At 37.1% G+C, this 27,503-nt stretch overlaps 1 protein-coding gene across 1 annotated transcript in view; it reads right to left on the minus strand.

The window, feature by feature from the left end:
* Slc7a11 (solute carrier family 7 member 11) overlaps positions 1-11,662 on the minus strand; it is a 72,003-nt gene extending 60,341 nt beyond the window's left edge. Inside the window, exons 1-3 of the mRNA XM_015479040.2 lie at positions 10,920-11,662; positions 6,575-6,701; positions 2,696-2,811 (exon numbers count right to left, since the gene is read on the minus strand). Coding sequence (XP_015334526.1) covers positions 2,696-2,811; positions 6,575-6,701; positions 10,920-11,196 — 520 coding nt within the window. The 5' untranslated portion in view covers positions 11,197-11,662. The remainder of the gene's footprint in view (positions 1-2,695; positions 2,812-6,574; positions 6,702-10,919) is intronic.
* Positions 11,663-27,503: the final 15,841 nt, after the last annotated feature.

Genomic DNA, 27,503 nt, shown 5'->3' on the forward strand with positions numbered 1-27,503 from the left:
TTACAGTAGGGAAGGAGTAGGTCTACCCAGATTCCAGAAGATTCAAAGAGCCATCCCACATGTTATATTTGAAATGCTGACACACAACTAGTTCTGGATTTTTTTTTTTTTTTTTGTCATGCAATTGACAGTTTTGAAAAGGAAAACAAGGCTATACATTTGCAGAACTGGCTGTTTTCCACAATGCAATATAAATGTTATTTTGTTTTCTCCTCCTAATTTCTCCCACAAGATCTGAGAAGGGGATGCAGTTCTTAACTCATCTATATAAAATAAACTAGCAAAGGAATTGAGACCCAGAGAGGGTTGTTAGGGATGGATCTGGGACTAGATCTCACATCTTAAAAAGTTTTTTTATGATAATGCTTTGCCATTCAAGTGTATACTTCCATGGGGCCTAGTTTTAGGAGACTCAATGATTTAGACATTGAACATACTTTAGTGCTCATTAGACCAACAAGAGCAGTGAAAAGAAATGGTGTTCTGTGGAAAGTAAATGGGGTAATGTCATATGGGTTATCAGATAGCCACTAAATGTGAACAAATGGGATTTTCCAGTGAAACTTCCATGTACCTGACATGTTTACCAGAAAGGACAGAATTTTAGATAAGCAAAAACTTTCCATCTTTATTGATCTGACAGAAGTGAAATAGGATACTTTTTAAAAATGAGCTTAAATTAGCATTCAGTTAGCTCCCCATACTCATTCCACTATCATTTCTCCAAAGGTTGGTTAATATTTCACAAAATTTGAAACTCTAACTATGATATAACAAGACCCTTCAGGATTGACCTTTTTCTATCTTTAACTAGAGATTTTAAACACCTTTTTTCCCTCAAGGAACATAGGGTAGGGATTCATACAATTAAACTATTTTCTACATCTCAGTAACCTCCCACCCCTAACAGACAGAAAACCACCAATAGTTCACTTTGAAAAATAAAGGGTGCAGAGATTTGCCCCCAGGTAAATTTCTCTTTCTCTATTTCCATCTAACCCCCTGTTGCTCCATTAACAAATTCTTCTTAAAGACAGTTTGACTTACCCAATTAGCCCATTGATTTAAATTACTTCCTGCTGAGTCTAGGAATATTCCTTCTGTTTTCCCTTTTTGTGCTCTGGTGTTGGAACACATTGCCTTGTCAGAAGCTCAGGCTTACAAAGGCTTATCTTACAAAATATTTCAAAAGCTAGTATTATAACAAGTGGCAAAAATAGAAGGATGTGTCTAAATTTATCCAAGAGTTACTCAGGTTTTTTGCTAACTACTCTATCACCAAACTCTAAATGTTTTAAATAGATGTTTTCTAAAACCCACATGGTTATCCTTTCTCCTAATTGCTTTACTTTAAAAAAAAAAAAAAAAAAAAAAGCATAAATACCTACCATTTGTATTGTACTCTTAGTAAATTACAAGCATTACCCAAACACTTCACATATATTGTCTCATTCATTGTCGCTTAATCTGTACAACACCTTATAACACTGGCATGATTTACTGAGAATCCTGAGTTAAGAATGGTACAGTGACTTGCCTTCGTGTCTGTAGAGTTTATTAAAGGCACAATGATTAAGTAGGTACACCATTACCACCCTAGAATGAGAAAAATGTCAACTTGGAGCAATTTTCTTTTCTTTTCAGAGTTCTCACAGAAGAATAGAGCTGTGTACATGTTTGCAAGACAAATTAGGAAATGCACTATGAGCCTATTAAATTCAGAGACATATATATACCTAGCATCTGAGACATTTCTGTATGAAATTCCTAATGCTCTCCTGCAAACTAACCACTTACCTATCATCAAAAATGCACTGTTCTTTTTATTGTTCTATCGAAGCACCTTAGAGCAACCACCTAAACATTTTTCCATGAGTATGAAATTCGGTTATTCATATGTAGCTTTCTATTTCTGAGTTGTTAAAATTTAAATCGAATTGATTCTTAAAACAACAAAATGATTAAGAATTAAGTTATCCTCTCCCATGACATTCAAGGATTTGGTATTTGGAATCTGATAGGATGTTAGAGTCAGATTTGATTTCATTATCACCTAGGTAATTTTGTTCATGGGACTCTTGATTTTTTTTTTCAGTTTCTAAAATCTATTCACACTGATAAAAAAAAATGAGTAACTTCCTAATTTGAAGTTTGTAAAGAAATCTCCTATTGTGCTAGTAATTATAAAATCTTTAAAGAAAAGTCTTACCATGGCCAATAATAGGCATCAAAAACTATGACACTGAGATGGCAGCCTCTAACACTGTAAACAGTCTGCAGCATACACACCCAACATAGAAACATAACTCCATGATCATGGATGAGTTAGGATTCAACATTTCATGGAGGTAGAATGATTTCCAACTCACAAAGATCTACAAAATAATTGGGTTTTCTTCCTTTAATCTCTTTTTAGGTACAACCTACTTAATATTTTACTGTCAAAGTGATTTTTGTTTGTCTATTTTGAAAGATTGGCCATCGTATATATCAACCCAATGCCAAACTGACATAGAAGGTAATAGCAGAGACCACTCCAAATGTGCCTTCTTTTTTCTGTTTTCCGGCACACATTTGGAACGGTAAGCAAAAAAAAGAAGATAATTTGGGGAACAGTACTACTAGGCAAAACATCTAAAGAGACTTTGTGCACAAGCCTTTTCTTCTCTCCCATGTTTATACCTGTGATACTCACTTATACCCACAGCCGTAATGAGCTTGATTGCCAGTTCAGGAATTTCACACTGAATAAAAAACGGTTCCAGGATGTAGCGTCCAAATGCCAGGGATATCACAGCTGTAGCTGCAGGGCTAAACAGATTTTTATATATTTAGGTTAACTATAGGAAAAAAAACGAACAGCATTTTCAGTTCAAGTTTTCTATCTGAAGGTGTTACTACTTAGAGAATGTGTTTAAAATGAAAGTCTATAATTTAAGAATTCCATATTTCATTAGGTTTACTTAGGCATTCCAAATGTCACAGTGCCTGTAACATTGGTGGCTGTTCTGAAACAACCTTGAGAGCAAGGCTGGGAACTATCAACTTTGTTCCTGCTCTCCCAACATTTGATACTTTTCTTTAAAAATTTACATTAGGGCTGGGGTTGTAGCTCAGTGGCAGAGTGCTTGCCTAGCATGTGTGAGGCACTGGGTTTGATCCTTCGCAGCACACAAAAATAAACAAATAAAATGAAGGCATTCTGTCCATCTACAACTACCAAAAAAAAAAAAAAGTTTAAAAAAAACAAATAAAAATAAAAATTTAGGTTATTATATGAGACCCTGACTGGGCCTTCCTTATAAGAACCGGTCTTCATTCTCTTTTAAGTCTGTAATAAAACTCAAGCTATGGTATGAATTTGTTAATGGTATAGATCTAATGGAGTGGAGTATAGTGAGAAGAAGGAACACAAAATTCAACCTAAAAACAAAAAAATCAGCATTCATAAGTGTTCCTTGCAAATTAATGCAAATTCATGCCTAAATACTTAGCATTGTTTTTTTTCTTGTCTTTCTAGTACAAAACCTCAAAACAAAGTGATTGTTCTTAATTTCATACAAAGAGAGAAAGGTCTCAAAGAAAAGAAGGAAATCATGAAATTTATGGTGCTATCCGGTTTCCAAGTCAAGGTTGGAAACACAGAATGGTATATAGCAACACAGGTAATAAACTATTCTATTTTAATTCTTCAAATATTTGTAAGAGAAAAATCACACACACTTTTCCATTGTACTCATATTTATACATGAATGCATATTCTTTCCATACACATGCATCATCTAATTTCCCCTTCAGCCTCTCTTTCTTCTCCTGGTCACCTAATGCCCAGGCCGGATCCAGATTATCAGAAAACCCACCACCATTCTGTTTTTCCAACCTTGAGTTGGGTGCCAGATAGCACCATAAATTTCATGATTTCCTTCTTTTCCTAGAGACCCTCTCCTCTTTCCTCCAAATGACACCATTTTTCCTGTTCTTCATCATTTATTAAAAATTTTAATGTGCAAATTAAAATCTGATCATGTCATTTTAGCACTTTCAAAATGTGCTGTGGATACATGGAAATGCTTTGTATTGTATTCAAAGCTTCATTCAGCTCCCTCCCACTAGAGAGATCCAAATCTCTTTTCTTCTGCCTGGAGCCTCTTCAACTCACTGGCCATATTTTATACTTCAGATTTTGGTTTCTTTTTATCTGCAGTACTGGGAATCAAACCCAAGACCTTGTACATGCTCGACAAGTACTCCATCACTGAGGGACGTCCCCAGCCCAGATCTTGGTTTACTTGTTCTTGGTTCGGAGAAGCTTCTCCAACCCTCTGTCTGAGTCAGGTCTCCCCAGAGTACACTCTTACTGAATCCTGATTTCTCTTTCATATCTCTTATCATTCACTTATTTGATTACCTGATAGATAACCATTCCCCCACTTGACCCTGAATTCCATGGGCACAAGGTTATTCTACCTGAATAACCCCTCTTCCCCCATTGTTTAATGCAATGTGTACCATGGTGTAGGAACAATATGTATTGAATATATTGTGAAGGATTGAGTTCAGTTTAATGAACCATGCTATGTACTGTGGGTGATTTTTCTTTCCTTGAATGTGTTTTACAGATTATTTCTGGCGATGGTAACTTAAGGTATAATTTTAATAAGAAATATATTGGTATCATGGGTATTAGTAAAAGAAAAGAATGACTAATTATTTAGGTACCTTGTGTCTCCTCAAGTCATTTGTTTTCTGCCTATTTGACAGATCACTCCATTGATAGGAGTCCTGTATGACTAACCTATATATATCTTGGTACACACACACACACACACACACACACACACACACACATTGAAAAGCTTCTAGAATTTATCTAAGTCATTTTCTCTGTACACACACACACACACACACACACACTACACACCATTAAACAGTTTTTTCAAAATTAAAACAGCATCTGTTTATCAGTTATTTGAGAGTAGGAATTGTGACTCATTCCAATTTAGATCTCTTTATCTTGCCATTCACCATTCAGTAGCAGTTTGTGAAATGAATAAATTAATGAATGAGCACCATATCTGTGCCACTGCAAATGGAATGATCATGCTCATAAGAATACCAAGCAATTAGCCAAAGTTACACAGCAAATGCATGCTGAAGAGGGACAGGAATCTAAGGTATCAATTTATACCCAGTATATACAGGGCACTTATATAAGTAGTATAAGAGTTACAAGAAGGGGAAAAAAAGAGCTACAAAAAGTGTTAAAACCTGGGTTTATATTCTTAAAATGTTTGCAATTTATACAGGGAAACAGAACACAGTCACCTGAAATACTGCGTCAAAAAATACAAGGTGCTGAGTTCATTGTTAGATGAGAAGCAGAGACCACATCTTTTCAGAAGATTTAAGAGATGAAAGAAACACTATCCACTAGAATAAACATGCAATTGTCTATGAAAAAGATAAGACATAAGTTGGCCCTGGAAGAGTATATGCCTGTATGCCTCAGATAATCAGAAAGGAACAGAAGGTACATCCCAGGTAAGGGGACCTGAGAAAAGGAATAAAATACTCCTTTATCATTATTTTGTTATAAGAAGTTTTAAGTAATGCAGAAATGTTTACAATGAGAATAGACTGACTTGCCATTGAAGTTTCTACTACTCTGAAGCCCTATGTTTGAAAAGAGACTCCTAACACCATAAAGATCATGATTAGTGTTAATGGGTATTCATTAGCTTTGCATTTGCCACTTACTGTAAATGACAGAATAAAAGCTCCTATTAGCTCTCAGCTATGTATGTCTGATAAGTATACAGTAAGATCAAGTTTCCCTCCTTATTTCTATTGAGCTTTGTAATCAGAAAGTGCAAGTCACATCCTATGAGGCAGTAGCTTTAAGGGACTGTGACACTCTTATGACATCATAAGTCTCCCACAAAGCTGAAGGAAACCTGCTATTCAGAGTGACTTAGCATTATTTGGTGCCAAGAAGATCAGGAAAGGGAACACATTCCTACAACAATAAAATCAAAAGATTTTCGCAACTACAATTTACTGGTCTATTTATGTGAGGAAGTGAGTCATTTATGGTATGTAAACTTAATTTTTTAAAGAATAAGATTTGATAATACTGTTTTCAGGCACAGATGTTTCTTAGTCATAAAAATAGGGTAAAGTTAAATAACTTCATGACATAATCTACAATTCCAATTCCTGTCCTATTTGATTGTGCCTGGTCAATCAAAAGGTAAGACTTATCAAGATGGATTTTGATGCTTCATATCTTTTCAAATAAGCATCTATCCTAGAAAAGTAAAAGAGAATAATCAAAGATTAAAGGTAAGCAGTACTTTAAAAGTCTGGTGTTGTTGTTGAACCACTGCCAATGATAGAACTACACTAACAATGTTAATCCAGAAAGGTAATGTATCACAGGTTCTCTGCTGAGTATACACATTTACAACATAGGCACATGAAATACATATTTCTGATGAGTTAAAAATAATCAAGTCACTCAGAAGAATAGGATGACTAAGGTTTATTTTTCCTTATTTTTTTCTTATATTCTTACCGTATTATAAGCAGTTCCACCCAGACTCGCACAAAAGCTAGTAATGGGCCAAACACTTCCAGAATATATGTATAATGACCTCCAGATTTCTTTATGCTTGTTCCCAATTCAGCATAGGACAAGGCTCCTGTGAAACGGTTATAATAAAAAGGTACAAATTTAATACATAATCAGGCCACCTAGTGGTAGAATTCTTACTGACGCTAATGTTGCGTGCAAAGTAACCACTTGAGTCTGAAATGACATCATCTAATTGCTGAGACTTAGCAAGTTCCTCTTCTAACTTCCTCACATTGGAGACCTACTTCATTCTATTTGAACAATGTCATTTTACTTAAAATGGTAAACATGAACTTCTAAACAATATCATATGATTCAGAATTTGGAGTTGGAAAAACCTGGGAGCAAAAGGAAAAAGAGAAGATAGATGCCAGTAGTACTGACCTGTTTTTTTGAAAAGCATAACCGTATACAAGACAAGTAATTATCCCAAACTGACCTCATTATGTGGAGAGCTCTTTTAACAAATGATGTTTCTGTGGCAAATTAATGTAAGTAAGAGTTATCTGTTCTTCAGCAAAATGTGGACTATAACCCTTGCAAGACTTCATTTAATTTGCATGATATAGTTTGTCAACACAACAAATTCTGCGGTATTCTGTTTGTGGGAAAGGTCATCCTGGGCATTTCTGAAGCGTACACTCTGGATGGTTAAAAGTATATATACTTTTTTAAAAAAAAGAGATGCTGTCATGTACATTAATATAGGTGAAAGTAAGTATAAACTAAATAGTAACATTTAGTAATACAATTCCCATGGAATTGGGCAAGTTATGTTACCTCCCCAAGGCTCAGTTTCATTCCCTATGGAATGGAAATCTCCATTTTTACCTCCCAAGAATGCTGTGTGTATGTGACAATGGTTGCCAGACAGAGCACTGGGCCTGAAACACAGCAAACCACACGTGAAATACTTATCAATTTGAACAACTAATTATCAAGAAAATGAAAAATAGATCTTAATGTCATGTGAAAAGTTCTATCTATACTGCTAAGTTTGCCTGAGTGTCTTCAGAAGCTATTCATGCAGAAAGTTACCACTTATCAGGAGTACTTCATACAGAACCGTCCAACATAAATATAATTTGGATATTCAGTGAAATCTTAGTATCACTTATCTGATTCCTGAACCTCATTTACCAGAATCACCTAGGAAATTCTGGTGTTTTTTTTTTTTTTTGAGAATTAATTTGCTTTATGGAATTTACAGTAAAGAGTATTATAAATTTTATTGTAGTCTGTAGATTGTGCGCTACACATCCTTAAACCAGTGAAATTCATAATAAATTTTTCTTTGTTCAGAGGTAGTTATGAAACATGTGCCAATCACCCCTAATCTGATCCTTCTCTTTAATACAGTATTTCCATTCCAAACGATTTCTAATGCTCATCAGTCCAAAAACTCTTGTGGAAATTCTTTTTTTAATGCAAAAACAATCAAATGAAAAGCAGACTATAGGATGATACTCTAGATGTAGCCTCTAAGCAAGAGAGTCCAGACTCACCAAAAGAGGGATTCAAAAATTCCCATGGATCATTCTTACATAACTAGTCTGCAGATAAATATTCAGGGATCACTGATAGATGTTGTCTATTTGTAACTAATTATACCAGCTGCAATTCACCTTCTATTGGGAAAAGCTACCATGTTTGTCAGCGGTCTAGAAAAGCATCCAATATAAAATGTTATTGGAAACAGCCTTAAGTACCTCGGAATTTATTGTTAGAGAATCAATACCTGGACCTTGCTATGCTTTGCTGAAACTCTAGCATGGTTGCCCTAGGTTTAAATTGAATTCTGGGGAAATGAGATTTTCATTTAAAGGTCTCAAGTTCCATAACCATTTTGCCCAGATGAAAAAGGTTCAAAACAGGATTAAAAAAAAAAATCCATGTATTGACCCTGGCATTAAAAAAAAAAAAAGTTGTAAATCAAATATAGATGCTTCTTCACTTGCAGAGGGGTTATATCCCCAAACCCATCTTAAGTTGAAAATACTGAACACCATAGCTTTGACTAGCTTACCTTAAAGGTAATCAGGATACTTACATTTGCCTACAGTTGGGCAAAATCATCTAACAAAAAATTTATTATTATTTTACACTATTGTAAGGTTAAAAATAATAAGTTGAACCATTATAAGTAGGAGACCATCTATATACCTACGAATTCTTTTTTTTTCTTTTTTTAGTTGTTGATATATCTTTATTTTATTTATATGTGGTGTTGAGCATCAAATCCAGTGCCTCACACGTGACAGGCAAGTGCACTACTGCTGAGCCCCAGCCCCAGCCTTATACCTACCAATTCTTGACTCTTAGTCCTAGTTTTGCTTTGCTTCCTATTAGGGAGGCATTCCTGAGAGATACTAAGAGTTTAAGTGGAAAATGCAATGCAAATATGAACAAGTTGATTAACACAAGAGCACACTTCCTGCAATTACTAATCAAAAATATCAGGTATCAGGTCCAGTGTAACCTTAGCTATGCTACACTCCCCTTAGAGTTTTTTTTTGTTTAAGCTTCTGCACAAGATATTATGAATCAGCATATTTTCACCATAAAAGTCAACATCCCTTTTACCAGTTTAGTACTCAGTGGTTTTTTTTATTACATCTGAATAAACTTTTATTGCGTGCAAAAACTGAGTCATGTAGTGGGGACTGCAAGTGCATGAGTTTGCAAAGACCAGGAGAGGGTTGTCATTCTGATTACATATTGATTTATTCTAAGTACCTCAGGTGCTATAGAAAGAGCAAAGGCTGGGGGTGCACAAAGTCATGTTGAAGATGATCCGCAGTTGGGTTTCTCTTAGTTTACCTATACACCGCATTTGCCAGAACCATTTAATATTAATAGTAGCTAAGGGTTCTATCAGGGTTTTTCATCATCATATGACTCCAAAGTATTTGGCAAGGATGAAAAGTAACAATGGGAAAATAATGATATACAACTGTGATATGAAATAAATAGTTTAAGAAGTACAATTCATTCACATAAATAATACCACAAACTCTTAAGACCAACAAAAATAATTCCTCTAAGGATATTTCTATACTAAGACTTTGCTTTAACAGACTTTACTTAAAACACCTTCTTCCTAAAAATGGAAACCTGAGTCTTCTAGATGACTGCCCCAGCCATCACAGGACCTGAGCAGAAGGAATGAATGGATTGGTACACAGAGGACCAACCAAGAGTTAGCACTTGGTCTTAGTGTTAGAACAAAGAGTTAGTAACTATAAACTGTAGTATCTTTTGAAATCTAAGCACAGTATGTTCCAAAGAGAGCAAATATATCTTAGACATCTACCCCATGTCATAAATCAATTTTTTTAACAATTCGCCAGCTTTTGTCACCTTTATAATTAATTCAGGTAGCTTTGTAGTAATTCGCTCACCCAATGAGAAGGCATTTATTTTCTCTTTAATTTTAATTCTCAAATCAATATAAGAGAAATATATTTTGGAAAAAAAAATAATAAGTATACTTCTTGTACCAGTTCTCTTCAGATCAATTCAGTGAACAGGTGGACAAATTATCTATGTCCCTGGAGACCAAGTGAAATAAATTAGATGAGAAAAACAGATCTTGGCAAGTACAGAAAACTAATATCCAACTGCAGTTTTTAAACTTATATTGCAAGTGTTTACAGATGTTATGAATTTTTTTTTAAATGCCTTGAAATATGTTGAGGCCGTTGCAACATTCTCGATTTGTGACTGAATTGAGTTCTGTCCATCACACATCTTTCCATGTCCAGCTATTTGAAAGTTTGGAATTGACAAGCACACGAACCTAAAAAAAATTCGGAAGGAAAAGACTGCCACGCATTTGTTCTGCTAATAAAAAGTCAGGAAGACTTCTGTGAACACTGAGTCCTGCCTCTGAAGGCCACGCCAGGTTTCACCTCACAGGTGTTTGTTGTAGCCATCCAGCTGCCAGAACGCCCCCAAACCGACACAGCCAAGCACCACTGCCCGGCACAGAAAGTCCGCGTGTATTTTCTGGGTCGTCAAAGTTAACTTTTTGCTTTCCTCAGCACAGGGAAAGTCAGGAAAGAGTCTGTTTGGGTCAGAAAGAGAAGAGGATAGCCTGCAGGAAGCCGTTCGAGAGCATTCAGGATCACGCCAACCAGGAGCACGGTGTGTGCCTAGTGCACATACCCAACACGAAGGAAAAAATCCTTGTAGCTCTTGTCATTCATTTACTCTTGGCTTTCCCGGAGACCCAAACTTTCCAGCCCCACGCCCACACACATCCCAGAGAAGGAGGTGCACTCACCAAAAAGGGACAGGACCCCACAGGCGGTCCAGATGACGAGCGACAGTCCCACGCTGCCCGTGTTCTGCAGCACGCCCTTGGGGGAGATGAAGATCCCGGCTCCGATGATGGTGCCCGTGATGATGGAGATGCCCCTCAGCAAGGTGATCTTCTTCTTCAGCACCACTTTCTCCGGCTCCGGGGGCTCGCTGCCCCCCGCGGAGGGCAGCGCCCCCTTCCCATTTCCCTGCAGGTAGCCTCCTTTGGAGATGGTGGCCACCACGGGCTTTCTGACCATAGTAGTGACACACGGGGCAAAAATCAAACAGGGGAAGAAAAAGCAAAACTTTCAACTTTTAGTGTCTCTTGGGGTGACTGATCGGTCTCCTCCTCTTTGCTTTCAGAGTGTCTCAGCGCTATTGTGTTCACAGGTGAAAAACTCAAAGGTGTTATTTTATCCTTCAAAGCGCTCGAATGACTCTCGGGCACCTGTGTGTTCCCGGGGCTCTCGGTCCCTGCTCCTGGTCCCAGCACCGTGGCTGCCGCCCGGGCTCCGCCGCCCTAGCCTTATGAACCAGCTCAGCTTCCTCATGGGCTTGTATTTAAGCTCCCGCCTGTCACACCAATTTACTCCAGCTACATGATGATGCAAATTCTCCAGGTTTGCATCAGCCACCGGAGAAGCCTCCAGCATTACTCAGCTTTTTTTTTTTTTTTTCTTTCAAAACAGTAGCAGCGTGTTGCTTCACCGACCTAAGCTTTTCCGAGAACAAAGCACACACTTAAAAGAGATCTTAACCAATCCAGAAGAAGTCAACTCAGAACAGATCTTCTCACAAACTTAAAGTAACTCCTGTTGAGAGAGGAAAGCCCTGCGAGCCAAAAGAAAATGAAAAATGAAACAGGAAATGATGACTTAGTTTTTTTTTTTTTTAATATTTATTTATTTATTTATTTTAAATCTTTGGTGGACACAACATCTTTGTTGGTATGTGGTGCTGAGGATCGAACCAGGGCCGCACGCATGGCAGGCGAGCGCGCTACCACTTGAGCCACATCCCCAGCCCGATGATTTAGTTTTTTAAAGAGTTTTTTTTTTCTCTAACTCACATATAAAACATGTTTCACACACAACTTGTTAATCGAAAGCACCTAGAAGCTGCATTGTTTATAGAAACAAAATTTAGATTTTGTAATATATACCTTACTGATTTTTTTTTATTTTGTGTATCCTAGCAACACAATTAATTCTATGTATTTACAGAGTTAGAAAGAGTCTATACTCTGTAAATTCTGCCTGTACATGCATAACAAGTGTAAGTCTTAACCAACATTAAAAGACAAAATTATTTTATTTCTTACACTTCATACTAAAACAGTATTTAAAATTATCATCTGAGTGTCACAAATTTAAAAATCACAGCGACTTCAGAAAATAGTCATTTTCTGATTCTCATCAGCACTAGGTGATATCCTAAAGTAGAAGACACAGATTTTCATTTGCATGTTGTTCCTTCTGTGACAGTGTCCATGCTTTGAATATAACCTCATTGTTCCCATCCTAGGCAGAGTTATGTCCTTGAGCACACGCCCACCATAGGAACAAAGTAATCCAGACTTTGGGGATGGTATCAGAAGATCTCAGAAATTATTATCCCAAATTAACAAGTGAATTAAAACTCCAACAGACAATGCATGGAATGAAATCTTTGAATCACCTCTTTTATAGCCCCCAAGAAGCTGATGGGCTGAATCACAGCCTTGGGGACAGAAGTCCCCTGTGTTTCTCCTTTGCTAGCAAAGCAATAAAACTTCTTTTTCCTTTTTCTCAAAACCATGTCTCACAATTGGATTAGTATTGGGAATAAGGACTGAAGTTTCAGCAACATTTCAAGTTAACAAAAAATTTCTACTTTCAAAATTAACCAATAGTTATGATTACCTAAAAGCATTGCATAGAGCAAAACCCTGAAAAGTGATATACAAATAATAGTCGATGAAGGTAATGATATCAATAGATGATGAAGGTAATGATATGGTATCTAATTTTTTTTGGATGTGTGGATTGTTATGATTATTTTTTATTTTTCATTTTTTTAGTTAGAGATGGAGACACAATATCTTTATTTATTTGTATGTGGTGCTAAGATCAAACTCAATGCCTTACACATGCCAGGCAAGTGCGCTACTGCTGAGCTACAACCCCAGCCTTGTTATGATTATAATTTTAAAATGTATTAAAATTAATGAGTGCAAAGTTACCTACAGTCAAATAGAAGCAAAGTCTGGTGTGCTACTGCACAGCAGGATAACTATAAATAGCAATAAGAGACTGTACATTTTAAAAAGTTATAATTTTGTAAGTTTTTACCATATAGAAATGATAACGTGTTTGAAAGGATAAATATGTTTAAACTAACTTAAACATTTCACAATGTACAGGTGGATTGAAATATTATGTCGTACCCAATTAATATGTATAATTTTTATGTATCAAAATGAATTATTAAAAGATTATAGTAATAAAAATAAAGTATATTAGACTTGTAAGCTAAGATTAAAATGTTTCTATTTAAAAAGTCCAAAAGGAAAACACTTTTAAACTTCTGACTTTCCCAACCAAGTGTCTACAAAAAAACAAATACAAAAAGAAAAGAAGTCCTAGTTCTTATTTTTGGCTAGGGTTGTATGTGGTTTTGAATTTAACAAGAAGCATTAGACGTCATTATCTTGGAGTTACATTTACACGCGCCATTAAATGTTTCTGAACTTCTGAACCAAAACAATAAACAAAAAACCTGTGTGTGAGAGGAAGGTTGGGTGGGGTAGGAGTGGGCAGAGGGGTGCCAGGATAATACCAGAAAGACATAGCTACTGGAAAAGTACTTCGGAATCCCAGAGCCCTGCTCTGTTAGGTAAGCACCTGAGAAAATCACCCCACATCAGTGTTTCACCATGCAAATAATTGGGGCTACATAATCCTTTTTTTAATCTATCTGAAGTCTACATAATTTGCTTTGGATATGCCAAGTCAGGGTAATAAAAGTCAAAATTAATACTTTTTCTCAGCTGTATGTCCTCCAAAAAATAAAAGTGGGAAGTTTCTCTTATTGAATCATGTCAACTCCTAAACACAGAAACTAAAGAAAGATACTCCTCCTTCCACTTCTCCTCCAGCTCCTTATTCTTCTTTCCACTTACACAATTCTCTTGATTAATGATCCTGGGGGGGGGGGGATAAAAAAGGCTTTCATTTCCCCCCAAAAAGGGAACATATTAGCCCTGAAGAAATAGGAATTAAAATTGGAACACCAAGACCCTGGGGGAACCCTTCTGTCTCTAACACAGAGCCACACTTCAATTTGAAATTTTGTTATAAACGATGAGCCTAATAAATTGAGACTAAGGCTCCCTCAGACATGAAGTTAGATAAATTTGAATGGAGGAAAAATGTTCCTTCAGTATTAAATACCATTTTTTTTGCATTATTTTAAAAATATTTGTGAAGAAAATTGTTTAAGGTAGACTCAGGGCAGAAAAGACTGTGTAATCATTCCAGAGAGTCACACTCAAAATTTCTTCAAACCTGTTCATAGCTATCAAAGACACCATCCTGCCAGATCCTGTCTCTTTCTAACCACCCAGAAATTTGGAAAAAAAAAAATGCAAGTTACAAAGAAAATGTTGAATTATTGTTAATGTTAACAAGCTCTTGTAATCATCAGTTCTAAGCTTATAAACTAAGTATTTGGATGGTTTTCAAATATCTACCATAAAAATGAATTCAAAGCAAGTAAATGTATGTTCTTACTCCTGCTTTTGGCTTTATTTTAAACATTCCTGTCAAATTAAGAGACTATTCACCTATACTTATTTAGTGGTTAAGGAGTAGTTCCAGTTCCCTAAAAGCAACTCATGGATGAAGTGGACAAGCAATACTGTGGTAGCTACCATTTTGTGAGAACAATTTCTGTTCCATGGTTATAAATATGGGCATAGAATCCAGGCTTGGCCAAAAATATCCATCTCTCTGACTGCAATATATTGGAATATGACCTGAGCTGGAATATTTCTGAAGAGAAGTACAACTACCTACTCTCATCTGTTGGAAGTAGGAAAGATGTGACCCTAGAACAACTGGCAGACATGTCCCCAAATCCTCATGCAATAAAAGGGAATATACAGAAATGAGAGACATTTATAAAGTCTTAGTCTGATCAAGCTGTTTTCGTTCCTAAGAAAGCCCGATTGGCTCTGTGGTCTGAAAAATCTCCCTCGGATTTTATAAAGTACTTAGTTTCCTTGTTTACATATGCTGTCTCCTACTACACGGAAATCAATTACACATGATGGCAGAGCGGAATGTGAATGGCACATTATTAGCGCTTTTAGAAGTAGGTAAGTTCCATATGATAGCCATTAGCTACATGTGGTTACTGGCACTTAAAATGTGGTTAGAATGTGAAACTCTATGAAATAACTTCTTTAAGAAAGGGATTATTTTTATAAAAAGTTGGTAGGTGTTATCAACAAAACAAATGGGATCAAGTTTTGTTTTGTTTGAGTCAAGGGGATCCTTGATATATCCCTTTCCTAGAGAATTTATTTCAAAGAATAGAGAAAAAAATTGTCCAATTTGTTTTTGTGAATCTAGTGCCGAAGTTAGCAAACATTTTCTGTAAAAAGCCAGGCAGCAAATATTTTAGGCTTTATGGCCACACGGTTTCTATTCAGTGTTCTGTGTGGGGTGTGTGTGTGTGTGTGTTAGACCTTTTAAAAGTGTAAAAAGTATTCTGGACTCCTGTGTAGCTCTGCAGCCTCTATCTAGTAGTATTGTTGCCGAAAGCCTTGTCCTGGATGCCAATCCAATTGCAATGACAGGGTTTTGAGAAAAAGGAAAAAGACAGTTTACTGCTTTCCTAGCCAAGGAGAAACACCGGAGACTCCTGTCCCAGAGGCTGTGATTCTGCCCATCAGCAGGACCAGGGGCTTTTTAAGAGATGATTTAGAGAAAATGAGATTAGGGAGGAGAGATCAGGAAGGAGAAGATCAGTAGAAAAGAAGTAAAAACAAGGACAATGAGAATCCAATTTTACATAAAACTTAGATAAATGCATGCTAAAGTGTTAAGAAAAGTCCTAAAAGTATTAACAAATTATTCAAAGTATTTAATGACCCATAATAATCTAATCAGGCATATCTCAGAATAAAAAGACAATTAAACAGTAGCCATTCAGCATAACCTTTTAATTATGTATTGTTTGTAACTACATTATTTGAAATTTATACACTGGATTTTACAAGATATGAGATTTACATTTTTAAAAATTCTTAAAATGTATAATTACATAATGAAAAGATGTTAAAATTATAAATATTTTCATGTAATTTTATAACCATTTTATACTATTTTACATATGCATATATAATAAAATATATACTCATATGCCAGTCAACATTTTATTAGACAAAAGGACAAGGGGAAAAAAAAGATAAGAATCACAAAAAAAGGTAAACAATTTTTGTTATTCACAGAAAAGATTATTGTCTTAGTGGAAACTCCAAGTTACCAAAAATAATGAGGATATTCAATAGGTTGCTGAATATCAGATCCTTATAAAAAATAAATTTCTAAAAACATAAAAATCATAAAGTATAATTTTTATAAAAGTATCTATGGTAATTGATGGAAATATGGAGTACCTAAAAAAGTTTAATGAAAATTATCATCTTAACTGAAAGACTTATAAGAAGGCTTAAGTTAGTAGAGATAGCTATACACCCTTTTCTTGGATGACAAGTCTCAGTATCTTACTTTAAGATGGCAGTTCTCATTAAATAAATTGATTCTTCAAACTAAAATAATAATTTAACATTTGATAAAACTAGACAAGGTCATCTTCAGATCTACATGTGAAGGTAAAAATTCAAGAACAGCCAGGACAAATTAGGAAACAAACAAACTTAGTAAGAGGAAGACTCCCTCCACCAACTGGAAATCAGGACTTATTGCAAAAACACAGTAGTTAAACCAGTGTGGTATTGGAACAGAACCAAACAGACCAATGGAACAGAATAAAAAGTTAACAACAACAAAACCCGTTCAATTAAATATGGAATCAATGGAGTATGACTGACCACATTTCAGAGAGTAGAGACAGGGTGGCTTATTTAATATATGACATTAGAATAACTGGCTGTCCATGGAGAAAATGTCGAGAGTAGATCTTTAGCTTCTACTACACACACAAAGAATTTAGGAATATTAAAGGCCTAAGTATGAAAAGGTAATTTAAAAAAATATTTGTGTAGGAGTACATTTATATCATCAGAATAGTGAAAAAATATCTAAGACAGACATCTACACGGCTGCTCCCTTGCTCTAATGCCCCCTCGTCACAAAAGCTTTCTTTCGGCCACCCAGATATGAAATACCAGCCTCCCCACTTACTGCTTATTACAATTTCCATCATCACACTGTCTTACTGTTCTTTATAGCAATAATTATCACTGCCAAGATGGGAGTAGTCTTTGTCTATTGTGTTTGCTGAAGCAACCCCAGGACCTACTACCTGGCATGATAATTCCTGAACTGCATTTGAAAAGAATTCACTCCTGCCCCCCCACGCCCCCAGTAGTTAAACTCTTTAAAAAAATCATTTATAAAATTAAATTTTTTTCTATACACTGAAAATCACTACAAAGATAAGAATAAGCCATTTCTGAAAGATCATCTCAGCTTTGTAGCTTTGTATATTAGGGAAAACAATAAAACAGTATTTATAAAGATATATATGCAAATGTAAAAAAAAAGAAACAAACAATTTAAGAAAGAAAAGGCAGGAGGATTTAATCAGATTATTCACCAGAGAGAAAATAATGACCTTAGTAGATAAAATGACCCTAATAGATACATGATCACTATATTGGATTTTGTCAATAATAAATCTTGGCTGAAGCAAACAGTATTGCGTATGAAAATCCAATGGGTTTACCTACCCAAAGCATAGAGGAGGAGGCCAGTGCAGTTAGGATACCGCAGATCTCAGCTTGTCCCCAGTACGGAGGGCAGTTCAAGTTCACCCGTGGCGGAATACAACCTGTGAGTGAGAGCAGACCCAGCCTGTCATCATGATGTGAAACAATCTGCAGGCAAACTGATCTGGGCACAGGCCAGAACCGCCTCATCTGGGTCAGGCTTATCTCATCTATCTCAGAAGTACACAATCCACAGTTTGATTACAAATGACACTACATCACACCCAGATGTGAACAAAGATTCCCATCCATTCTCCCCAGCTTCTTCAGGCCAAGGTGACCCTTATCCAAGATGGAACTAGAAGGAAAACCACATTCTTCTCAGACACACATGTAACAGCACAGAGGACCACAGGAACCATCTCAAGGACTTCTGAGGAGAGGGACATCATGATTTCCAACCACAGTACAATTTAGAAGCTGGAAATAATAGAATTGGAATACCCAATAAAAACTCCATGAATCTAAAAGTAAATGATAAAAAAATTTAAAATTCTTAGTGATGAATAAAATATAATATTATATCTAAATTTGTGAATAATAATTAAGGCCACACTGAGAAGGATTTACAGCCTTAACGGCTCCATTAGACAACAAGAAAGACTAAAAATGAAAGAACATCCAATGGAAGAATCAAAAACAGATAACAAGCTGGAAGTAAAAAGACGGTAATTAAGATAGTGAAATAAAAATGAAAATGAAATTGGAAGTTTGACGAACTCTAGTTCTTTGTAGAGTGACAAAATAAAAGCAAATCTCTAGTAATGTTAACCAAAAAGAGATGTATCAGATTATGAATAATGAAAGGGGTAAAATAATAATGAGTCAATTGAAAGATAACAAGTCCATATCAAAAACTGGTTCAAATTAGATCAAAAACCTAGGAGAATGATGAATGGACAAACTGTTGAACTTAACCAAACAAAACTGTGAGGACATTGAACACCCATACGGCACGGTAACTGTTAAAGAAACTGAAGAGTTGTTAAAATCTTCACACAAAATTGACAGAAGATCCAAAGGGCTTTCATCCACGGATCTTATAAAAATTTTCAAAGATCAGTACAGTGGAAATTTGCATGCCTTAAACCTACCAATTCTACAAGTAGTGATTTAAGTAAGAGAAATCCTTATTCATATGCACCAGGAAATGTTGACAGAAACGATCAAAAAGAAAAAATTAGAAGCAGTCCACATTCTCTTCAATTGGAGGTTAAGTGAACTGAGTTTTATTCACACAATGAAGTGTGATAATAAACTCCAGTTGCATGCAAAACCATGGGTGACTCTTAACACAATATCAGTAGAATAAAGTCCCAAAACCATTCTACACAAAACTCTTCATGAAACAAGCAAAAGCAATCCACACACACTCACAATCACAATCACACACACACACACACAATTCCCCAAAGGTACGGATATAATAAACACTTTGAATTGAGGGTGGCGAGATGCAAAGGGAGAGGATTTGAGAGTTCATCAGCACCATGACATGATTTATAAACAAACCCAAGTGTAAAAAAATATGGCCACCCATAAGCTAACCATGATTCTGTGTCATGACCCTAAATATAAATTAACTTCCTTGGGCCAGAGGTCCTACAAGAAGTGAAAAGTACCTTCGGGTTTCCTAGTAACAAATCTTAAGCAGCTATTTTATCAGAGAGAAGAAGGAAAAGTAAACATTTTACTCTTTCAACATGAAACATATTAAAGATGGCTACCTGTAAAGTAGAAAAGGATAACCTAAATGTTGAACCTGGAGTGTAAACTTATTAAAGGACTTTAGGGGTTAACCAAGAAACATCTAGAATTAATATTAGGAATTAGGAATTTCCTTTAAGGAAATTCCCAAATAAGTGCTCAGAAGACAAACAAAAGGATCTTTCACTGCAGTTCTGTTTCTAACAGGAAAAAAAAAAAAACTTGAAAACATCATGGGGGGTAGATAAGCTGTGGTTTATTCCTAAGGTAGTGTCTGAACTAAATTTGCATGTATTAACGTCTCAAAAACATTAGATTAAGTGAAAGAAGCCAGTTGCAGTAGGATGTGCACAGTTTGATACCATTTACCTAAAATTTAAAAGTACACCATCTTGTATCTTGTTTATGGAATTCTTTCTACAAGTAGTAAAGGGGGTGGGTGGGGGGAAACACTCATGGGAAATTACCAAATCCTGAACAGGAGACAAGAGAGAAGAGAGTTACCTGTACAAAGTTTTGCTGAGATCCTTAGTTTTATTTCTTTAAGATAAAAATAATTGGTAAGCTCAAGAAAATGTGGCAAAATAACATCTGCTAAATCCAAATTGGCATCCTGGATTTGTTATATTATTTTGCAATTTTTTTTTTCCTGTGGGGTGGAATTATTTTATCAGTAAATGGAATGAAATTTAATTATTTGACCAATTAGTCTGATATTTCAAACTCTGCTAGTCCTACTGAGCACCATTCCTTCCAGTAAGGCCTTGTCCCCTCCCTTACTGGGAGGGGTGGTAAGCACACACCAGCACACACCAGCAGGGAATCTTCAGAATTTGTGGAATCATTAGATGTGTCTGATCTTGCCTGTAATCATTTCACTCAACTAAGCCTAATTTCTATGTGAAAGAGGAAGAAGATTTGGGGATGAGTACTTAGTCTCCTGTAATATAAATTTTTATAACTCATCAGGGAATCCAGCAAGTGTTCTTTTGAAACAGATTGTTGAGGTTGTATTAAACAGACTCCAATCACTCTTAAATGGACATTTTCAAAACATCTGGAGTAAATACGGTAATTAAGATCTTGACTTTTTTCTACTCTGATTCTTTTAATAGATGTGTGAACTCCATTGAAAATATGTAGAAGCAACATAAACAATTTTTGAATGCAAGTATAAATATGGGTCCTACAGATATCTGAAGTACCATAGTTCCCTTGGTGTTTCCATTTCAAAAATGCAAATGATTAAAGAATTGTGGGGCTTGATTTCAATCACAATATTGACTCATCACATATAATCACAAACAAGTCTCAACTTGGATTTGCATTCCTAGCTCTTTTGAGAAGCAGGAAATCTTATAATCTCTGAAAGGGACACTCCCTTCATTAATACTAACAGCATATGTGCAATATGACTAATGCCAACATTCACTGGAATAATTTCTTAGAGGCCCTGTACTTGATGCTTCGCACTGGTAGAGCACTTATTGAAGATATTTACCAGAGGAAATAATTACAAATAAAATAAAAGTATTACTGAAAGGGAAAGAGATGAAGATGTATAGTTTCTGACATAAATAAATACATTTTATATATTAAACAAAAAATAATAAACCATAAGTTATAAAAAATAATTATAAAAATCACAATGAGAAATTCAGCATCAGAATCACTAAAATAATATCTATTAAAATAATTAAGGCACTATGGCAGGTTTCTCTAGGAACTGGAAATAAATTCTAAAATCAAAAACATACAAAATTATTTTGCTAAGATTGAATTATTTTAAGAATCTGTTTATAGTAATAAGTATTTGACCAACTTTTACTAAGCCAATTCCACTTCCACTCCAACACCCTGTGAATTAGGCAAGTACTATCCACTTGACTGACAGCTCACCATGGATGGGCATTCACTTTGGAACAGTCTGTAAAGTCCATTGGCCTCTTCAGCCTATGATTCTGCTCTTTGCATCAGTCCATTTATTCTTCTCTGGCAACCGTTCAATGAGTATTCACCACGTACCAGGCATTATATCAGGTGGGAACACATACTGGTGTATGACAATAGAGTGCGTGTTATGTGCCCAGCGTTAGGTTAGAACTTACAGACCCTGCCTTCATGATTTACAATCTAGTAAGCAAGAAGCATTAATAAGCTGATTGTAATTGCAATAAATTCCAAAAAGGAAACCAATGGGAGTCCAAATAGTAGGGAGTTGATCTAAAAGACAGGGCTATTGTCCCTGAGAGAGCTCAAGAGTGTGGCCACTTTCCACCAATCTCCCTACCTTGCCCCAGTTGCCCAACACTTCTTTTCTCTGAAAACCAATGCTGTATCCTAAAGTACCTTAAGAATAAGGTACCTTTTCCTTCCTGTCTTCCCTTCTCTTCCACGTCCTGGCCTGATCTTAACTTAGGAACCCACACTTGTCCTCCATATTCAGGTAAATAAACTCCCTGCATGTGCAGAGACCCACTGGATGCTACCAGTACTCAGGTCACGTTAAGTAAATCTGACAAACTCACTTGTTTATAGTACAAATTTGGAGAAGAGAGGACAGCACTTACAATTCTGCCAGCCACCAATGACACTGAGTTTTTTTACTTTGAATAAATTTTAAATCCTACCCTGCCTTTGCTGTTGCCCACACTCTAATTTTCCTCACCTCTGCATACCCACCTGGACACTGACCTTATCACACATATTCAAACAGCAACCAATTGAAGCTGTTTATTTACATGTGTCTGGAAGACCTCGGTGGTGTATTTGTGCCATAGGAGTTAGAGAGGGGAGTTCACATATCAGAGTCACATGGCAAACAACTTCAAAAATTAGGTATACGTGTTGACTTACTCTATAAAACACCCAGGGCCAGGTACCTTAGAAAGTAAAGAGATTTATTTGGCTCAGGATTCTGATGGCTGTGTTAGGGGACCGAGAGATGTGAATGGTAGGCACAAGAAGTTAAGAGAATAATTCTATTAAGTGGGCTCACTGTGCTGACCCCCTCATGCTTTCTATTCCAAGAAGCAATTTATCTGCAACCCTGTCTGGCCACAGTGGACAGGATATGTCACATTCCTCTACAAACTACCTGTTAACTGCAAGAGAAGTGCAGGCCCAAAATAATGTTGTTAAGAGGATAATTACCCTGAAGTAACCCTCAAGGAGGAGATTTTTGTGACCAGATCCTGAAACTCTGGGAGATAAGGATAATTCCTTCTAACCATAAAATCTGTAAGGATGTACATTAAGAATCCAATTAGAACCAGTCAGCATGGGCCAAGGGACCTTGACTTGACACCACAATGGGGACTTGAAAGTCTGCTGTCACCTTTCTGTCAGTCAAAAGTCAAAAGGTGAACCTGGGTGGAACTCTCTGGAAACTTTTCTGGAATTCCCCAATAAAAGTGGAGTGCAGGAGAGGCACATGGTCCCTCACCTCTCTGAGAGGACCTGCTGCTCTTTCCCTTGTGTATCCCCTTCCCCTTTTCTTATTCCTTCAATAAAATCATTCCCATTACTCTGAGCGACATGTCTGAAGTTTTTCTGACTTGGTCGCAAGATTCGAGGTTTGAAGAGGGAGTCTTCCTGGTGCTTCAGTTTCTCAGAAGGCCCCAGCTCTGTGACAGCTAGAGTTCCAAAGAGCATGGTACCCGCATCCTGGAGGGGACCCTGACTGCCTCAGAACACAGCAGAGAAGCAGAACGGAACCCGCTGCATGAAGAGACACAAGGTCCAGAAAGACAAAAGAGAGTAAGAAGGGCTGGACTGACTCTTTCACAAGCCTGCCCTCTTGGGACCTGGCCCATTCCTGCCAGATCTGCATTAATCCCTTGTGAGGGTGGCGCCCCCAGGACCCATCATCTCCCACCTTTGGGAGACGACCACATCTAAACCTCAGCATCTGTTTGTGAAAGCTCTCAGCCTCTCCGAAGCCCTTCGTGTGTCGTGTGCAGTCCATACAGAATGTCAACCATTGCCTAAATTTCTAGTCTGACTTTCCTCTCCTACTTTCATCTTCTCCCTCGTTCTCAGACTGCCCCTAGAAGCCCAGAATTCTTCTAATTTACCACACAGAGCAATTTGCTGTTTTTGCCTCACTCCTAGCCAGCCCAGCCCGACACTGAGGTGTCCTCCTGAAATCAAGCAGACTGTCCTTGTCCCTTGACTCAAGAAACAGGTTTGTTTCACCCAGGTCTCAAACTCACAGTGTCTTTCCCCCTCTTTATTACAATTTCAAGAGCATAATTGTAAAATAAAAATAAAGCAAAAGCAAACACAAAAAAGTCCACAGGGAATAATGTTGAAAGGTAAAATATGCTAAAATAAAGGGTTTAAAAGTCCTGACTAGTGCCTTGTAGTAATCATGCTTTATTGAAGTTATTATAATAGGATTCTATCCAATAAATAGTTTTTGTTCAGTTTTTTTTTTAAGGTGTGCAGCTTAAAAAAAATTCTAATAGTACATAGGAACAAAGAAAAAGAATGTTAAGACTTTGGCTAACGGGAAAATGAGAGCAGAAACCTCAGAAATTCAGGACAGTGATGTCCCCTCAAAGCCAAGTATGTTGTTCACGTCTCAGGGCTTGGAGGCTGATTGAGGTGAAAAGGCAGGACCCGTGAATGTGGGAGGCAAAGAGGAGAGCGTCTGAAGGAGCCCTGCAAACAGCAAAACCCATCAGTGTGATCCATTTGTTCAGCCTTCAACCAAAACTCTGATCAATCTGCAAAGGAAATGAGCAAACTGGAAACCAGCGTCTGCCCTGTGCAACCCCACAACAACCAGATGCACAACAGCCTGGGAAAGAACTAAAAAAAGGAAAGCCAGGCTGGAGCTAACCCACAGCATATATCCTGTGCAGGGAAAGTGTCAATGAATATGGAGCCAACACTTTTTGGAAAGAAGACATTAAAGGAAACACATCTGACAGTTGTTCTTGGGAAGGCTGAGGAGGAAGGGAAGATGATAAGTAAAGCTGACTCAGCAAACTTCTGAAGCGCAGCAGGCAGTTAGGCTCTGGTTGGCAGGAGCACACTCAGGTCCAGCCTAATTGACAGTAGCTTAAAATTTGCAAACCTCTAACTTAGAAGGAAGTTCCTTCTTTGGGAGAGACCTTCTCCTTCCCCTAATGTCAAGGCGTGTAGTCATCAGCTATCATCGCCTCAAGTCTTTTCCCAGCAAACCGAGTGGACATTGGTTTGCATTTTAAGGAAAGGAAATGAGGAAGAAAGGAAGAGGAAAAGAAAAGGGAGTCATTCTTCAAAAATATGTAGATGGTTGGTTATTTTGTGGTCTTTTAAGAGTGTACTATAGTCGATGTTTGAGTTCCCCTAAGATTCGTTATGTTGAAAACAGCTATGGTTAATTTTGAGGGGTCTCCCAAAAGCTCATGTGTGAAACAAGGCAAGAAAGCTTAGAGGTGAGATGATTGGGTTATGAGAACCTGAATCTAACCAGTGCATTAGTCCTCTGATAGTGATTAACGGTCGTAACTGACTTTCCTCTCCTACTTTCATCTTCTCCCTCACTCTTTATTTCTGCTTTTTTGGCTGCTTGAGCTGAGCAACTTTCCTTCTCCATGACCTTCCGCCATGAAGTCCTGCCTCCTGTCTGGAGCAGAGCAAAGGAGTCAGCCAGCCACGAACTGAATCTCTAAAACCATGAACCCCAAATAAACTTTCCTCCTCCTAAGTTGTTCTTTGTCAGGTGTTTTGTTCAAAGCCTCAGAAAGCTTCCTAGCACACCCAGCGACTCTTCTCTTCTGACCTCTTCCTTCCTTTTGGAATGGGAACGTCTATCCCATGTCTGAACTTCCATTGTATTTTAGAAGTAGATGCTTGTTTTAGTTATAGGCTCACGGCTGGAAAAAATCAGGCTCAGCATCCATTGTGCCCTTAGTCTCCCCCACATCTTAGTTGAAAGACATTTTGGACAGTGGACATTCAAGTTTGTGGTGGAATGAGCTATGATTTGGGATTCTTGGAATGCAGTCAGTGTATTTTTTTTTAATGTGAGAAGGACTTTAATTTGGGGGTGGGGGAACAGGGACGGAAAGCTAGGGTTAGAATGTGTCTCCCAAAAAGCATGTGTCGGAAACTTAATCCCCAACCCAAGTGATGGGAGATGGGGGCTTAACGCGACGTTAATCCTCATGAATGGATCCTTGCCTGCCTATTTTAAGAGGCTGGAGTCTGTGAATTTTATTCTCTTGCCCTTCTGACTTCTGCCATGGGATGAATGAGCAAGAAGGCCTTTGACAGATTTGAGCCCTGGACGTTGGGACTTCCCAGTCTCCCAAACTGTGAGAAATAATTCTCTTCTCTTTATAAATTTACCTAGTCTCAGGCATTCTATTACAACAGCACAAAATGGACTAAGAAACTATTCTTATCATTTACTCTTCAATTTCATGTTTTAACAATTTAAAAATTCACCTTCCCTATTTCTTCATAGATCACAGAGAACTCACACCGTGTAAGCCAGAGTGATTTTTGTTCTAAGATATGAAATGCTACCAGGTCTCTTCTCTGTCATACCAAGCAGAAGCCCTTACAGTGGCTAGAAGGTCCCCTGGTACGTCTATGACAGCACTGCTCCTGCTAACCCTCTCCACTGCACATATTCCCTTTCATGTTGTCCTTGGGAAATGTCACCTTCCTTCTGGCTCAGGGTATTTGCCCTGTTCTTTTCTCTGCCTGGAGTACTTTAGCCTCAGATATCTGCTGCTCACTAACCACTTTCAAGTCATGAGCAACAAAACCTGATCCCCTTAGAAAAATTAGTCCTTTACCCCTTAGAGCATTCTCAATCTCTTTCTGCTTGAGTTTTCTTTAAAATACTTATTTTCTTTCTATTATATGTTATAAATTATCCATTTATTGTATCAATTATCTGTGTTTCCTACCCATAGGCAAACTCTAAGAAATCAGAACATTTTGCCTCTTTTATTATCCTCTCCCCTCTGCCTGGAACAGTGTCACTGAAATACAAGATATTCAACAAGTCCCCTTTTGAAATTGATGCTTTCATTTTATTTCTAATGCAGGGGATCCAGACCGTGGTCCATCATCCATCGCCCACCTTCCTACCGTCCTTTGGATAGTATGTTTCTCGCTATTATTCTTTGTTGTCAGAAATAAGTAGTTAACGGGGCTTTCCTTCTAATTATTTTTACACACCCCAGACTCATACTTGACTTCTCAATTTTCGAAGGGGAAGACCAAATATGACTAGAAAATATCCTATCATGGAAACAGCTCTGAAATCCTCATTACAATTCCACAAAATTTTCTTCCCCATTATGATAGTCATCTCTGCTATTGATGTTTTACTCTCCTGATCACACGTTATACCATTTAATGCTCATGATAACCCTATCGGGTATATAATATGATCCCTATTTTACAGATGAAGGAACAGAGTCTCAAAGAGTTTAAGTCCCACGAAAAATGATTTAAACTTAGAGATACTTCTCTCCAAATTCCAGGCCCCCAGTACTCTGCTGTATTATTGCCTCTTCAACTGTAGAGAATCTGACATTGATTTCAAAGGGCTCTGATATCTAAAAACCACCTTCTTTCTTAGATCCCTACAGAAAAATTAGAAGTTAAATTATATATAACAATGCTTCTCCTGTACAAACTCCAATATAAGCAAATGCTTTATTTTTATGTGTCTTATATGTAAACTCTACATACATCATTGCAGCAAAACGTCCTCTGTGTACTGTAAAAGTATATTTTCACCTCTGTTGTTAAGGGGAGGGCTGAAGAATCCCCAGGTTATCCATGCAGGGTTTAAGTCAGACCCAAGAACTAAGAGCCACTAGAACAAAGAGCCACTTTCCAAAGAAC

Source organism: Marmota marmota, unplaced genomic scaffold (assembly GCF_001458135.2).
Source record: "Marmota marmota marmota unplaced genomic scaffold, marMar, whole genome shotgun sequence".
NCBI lineage: Eukaryota > Metazoa > Chordata > Mammalia > Rodentia > Sciuridae > Marmota > Marmota marmota.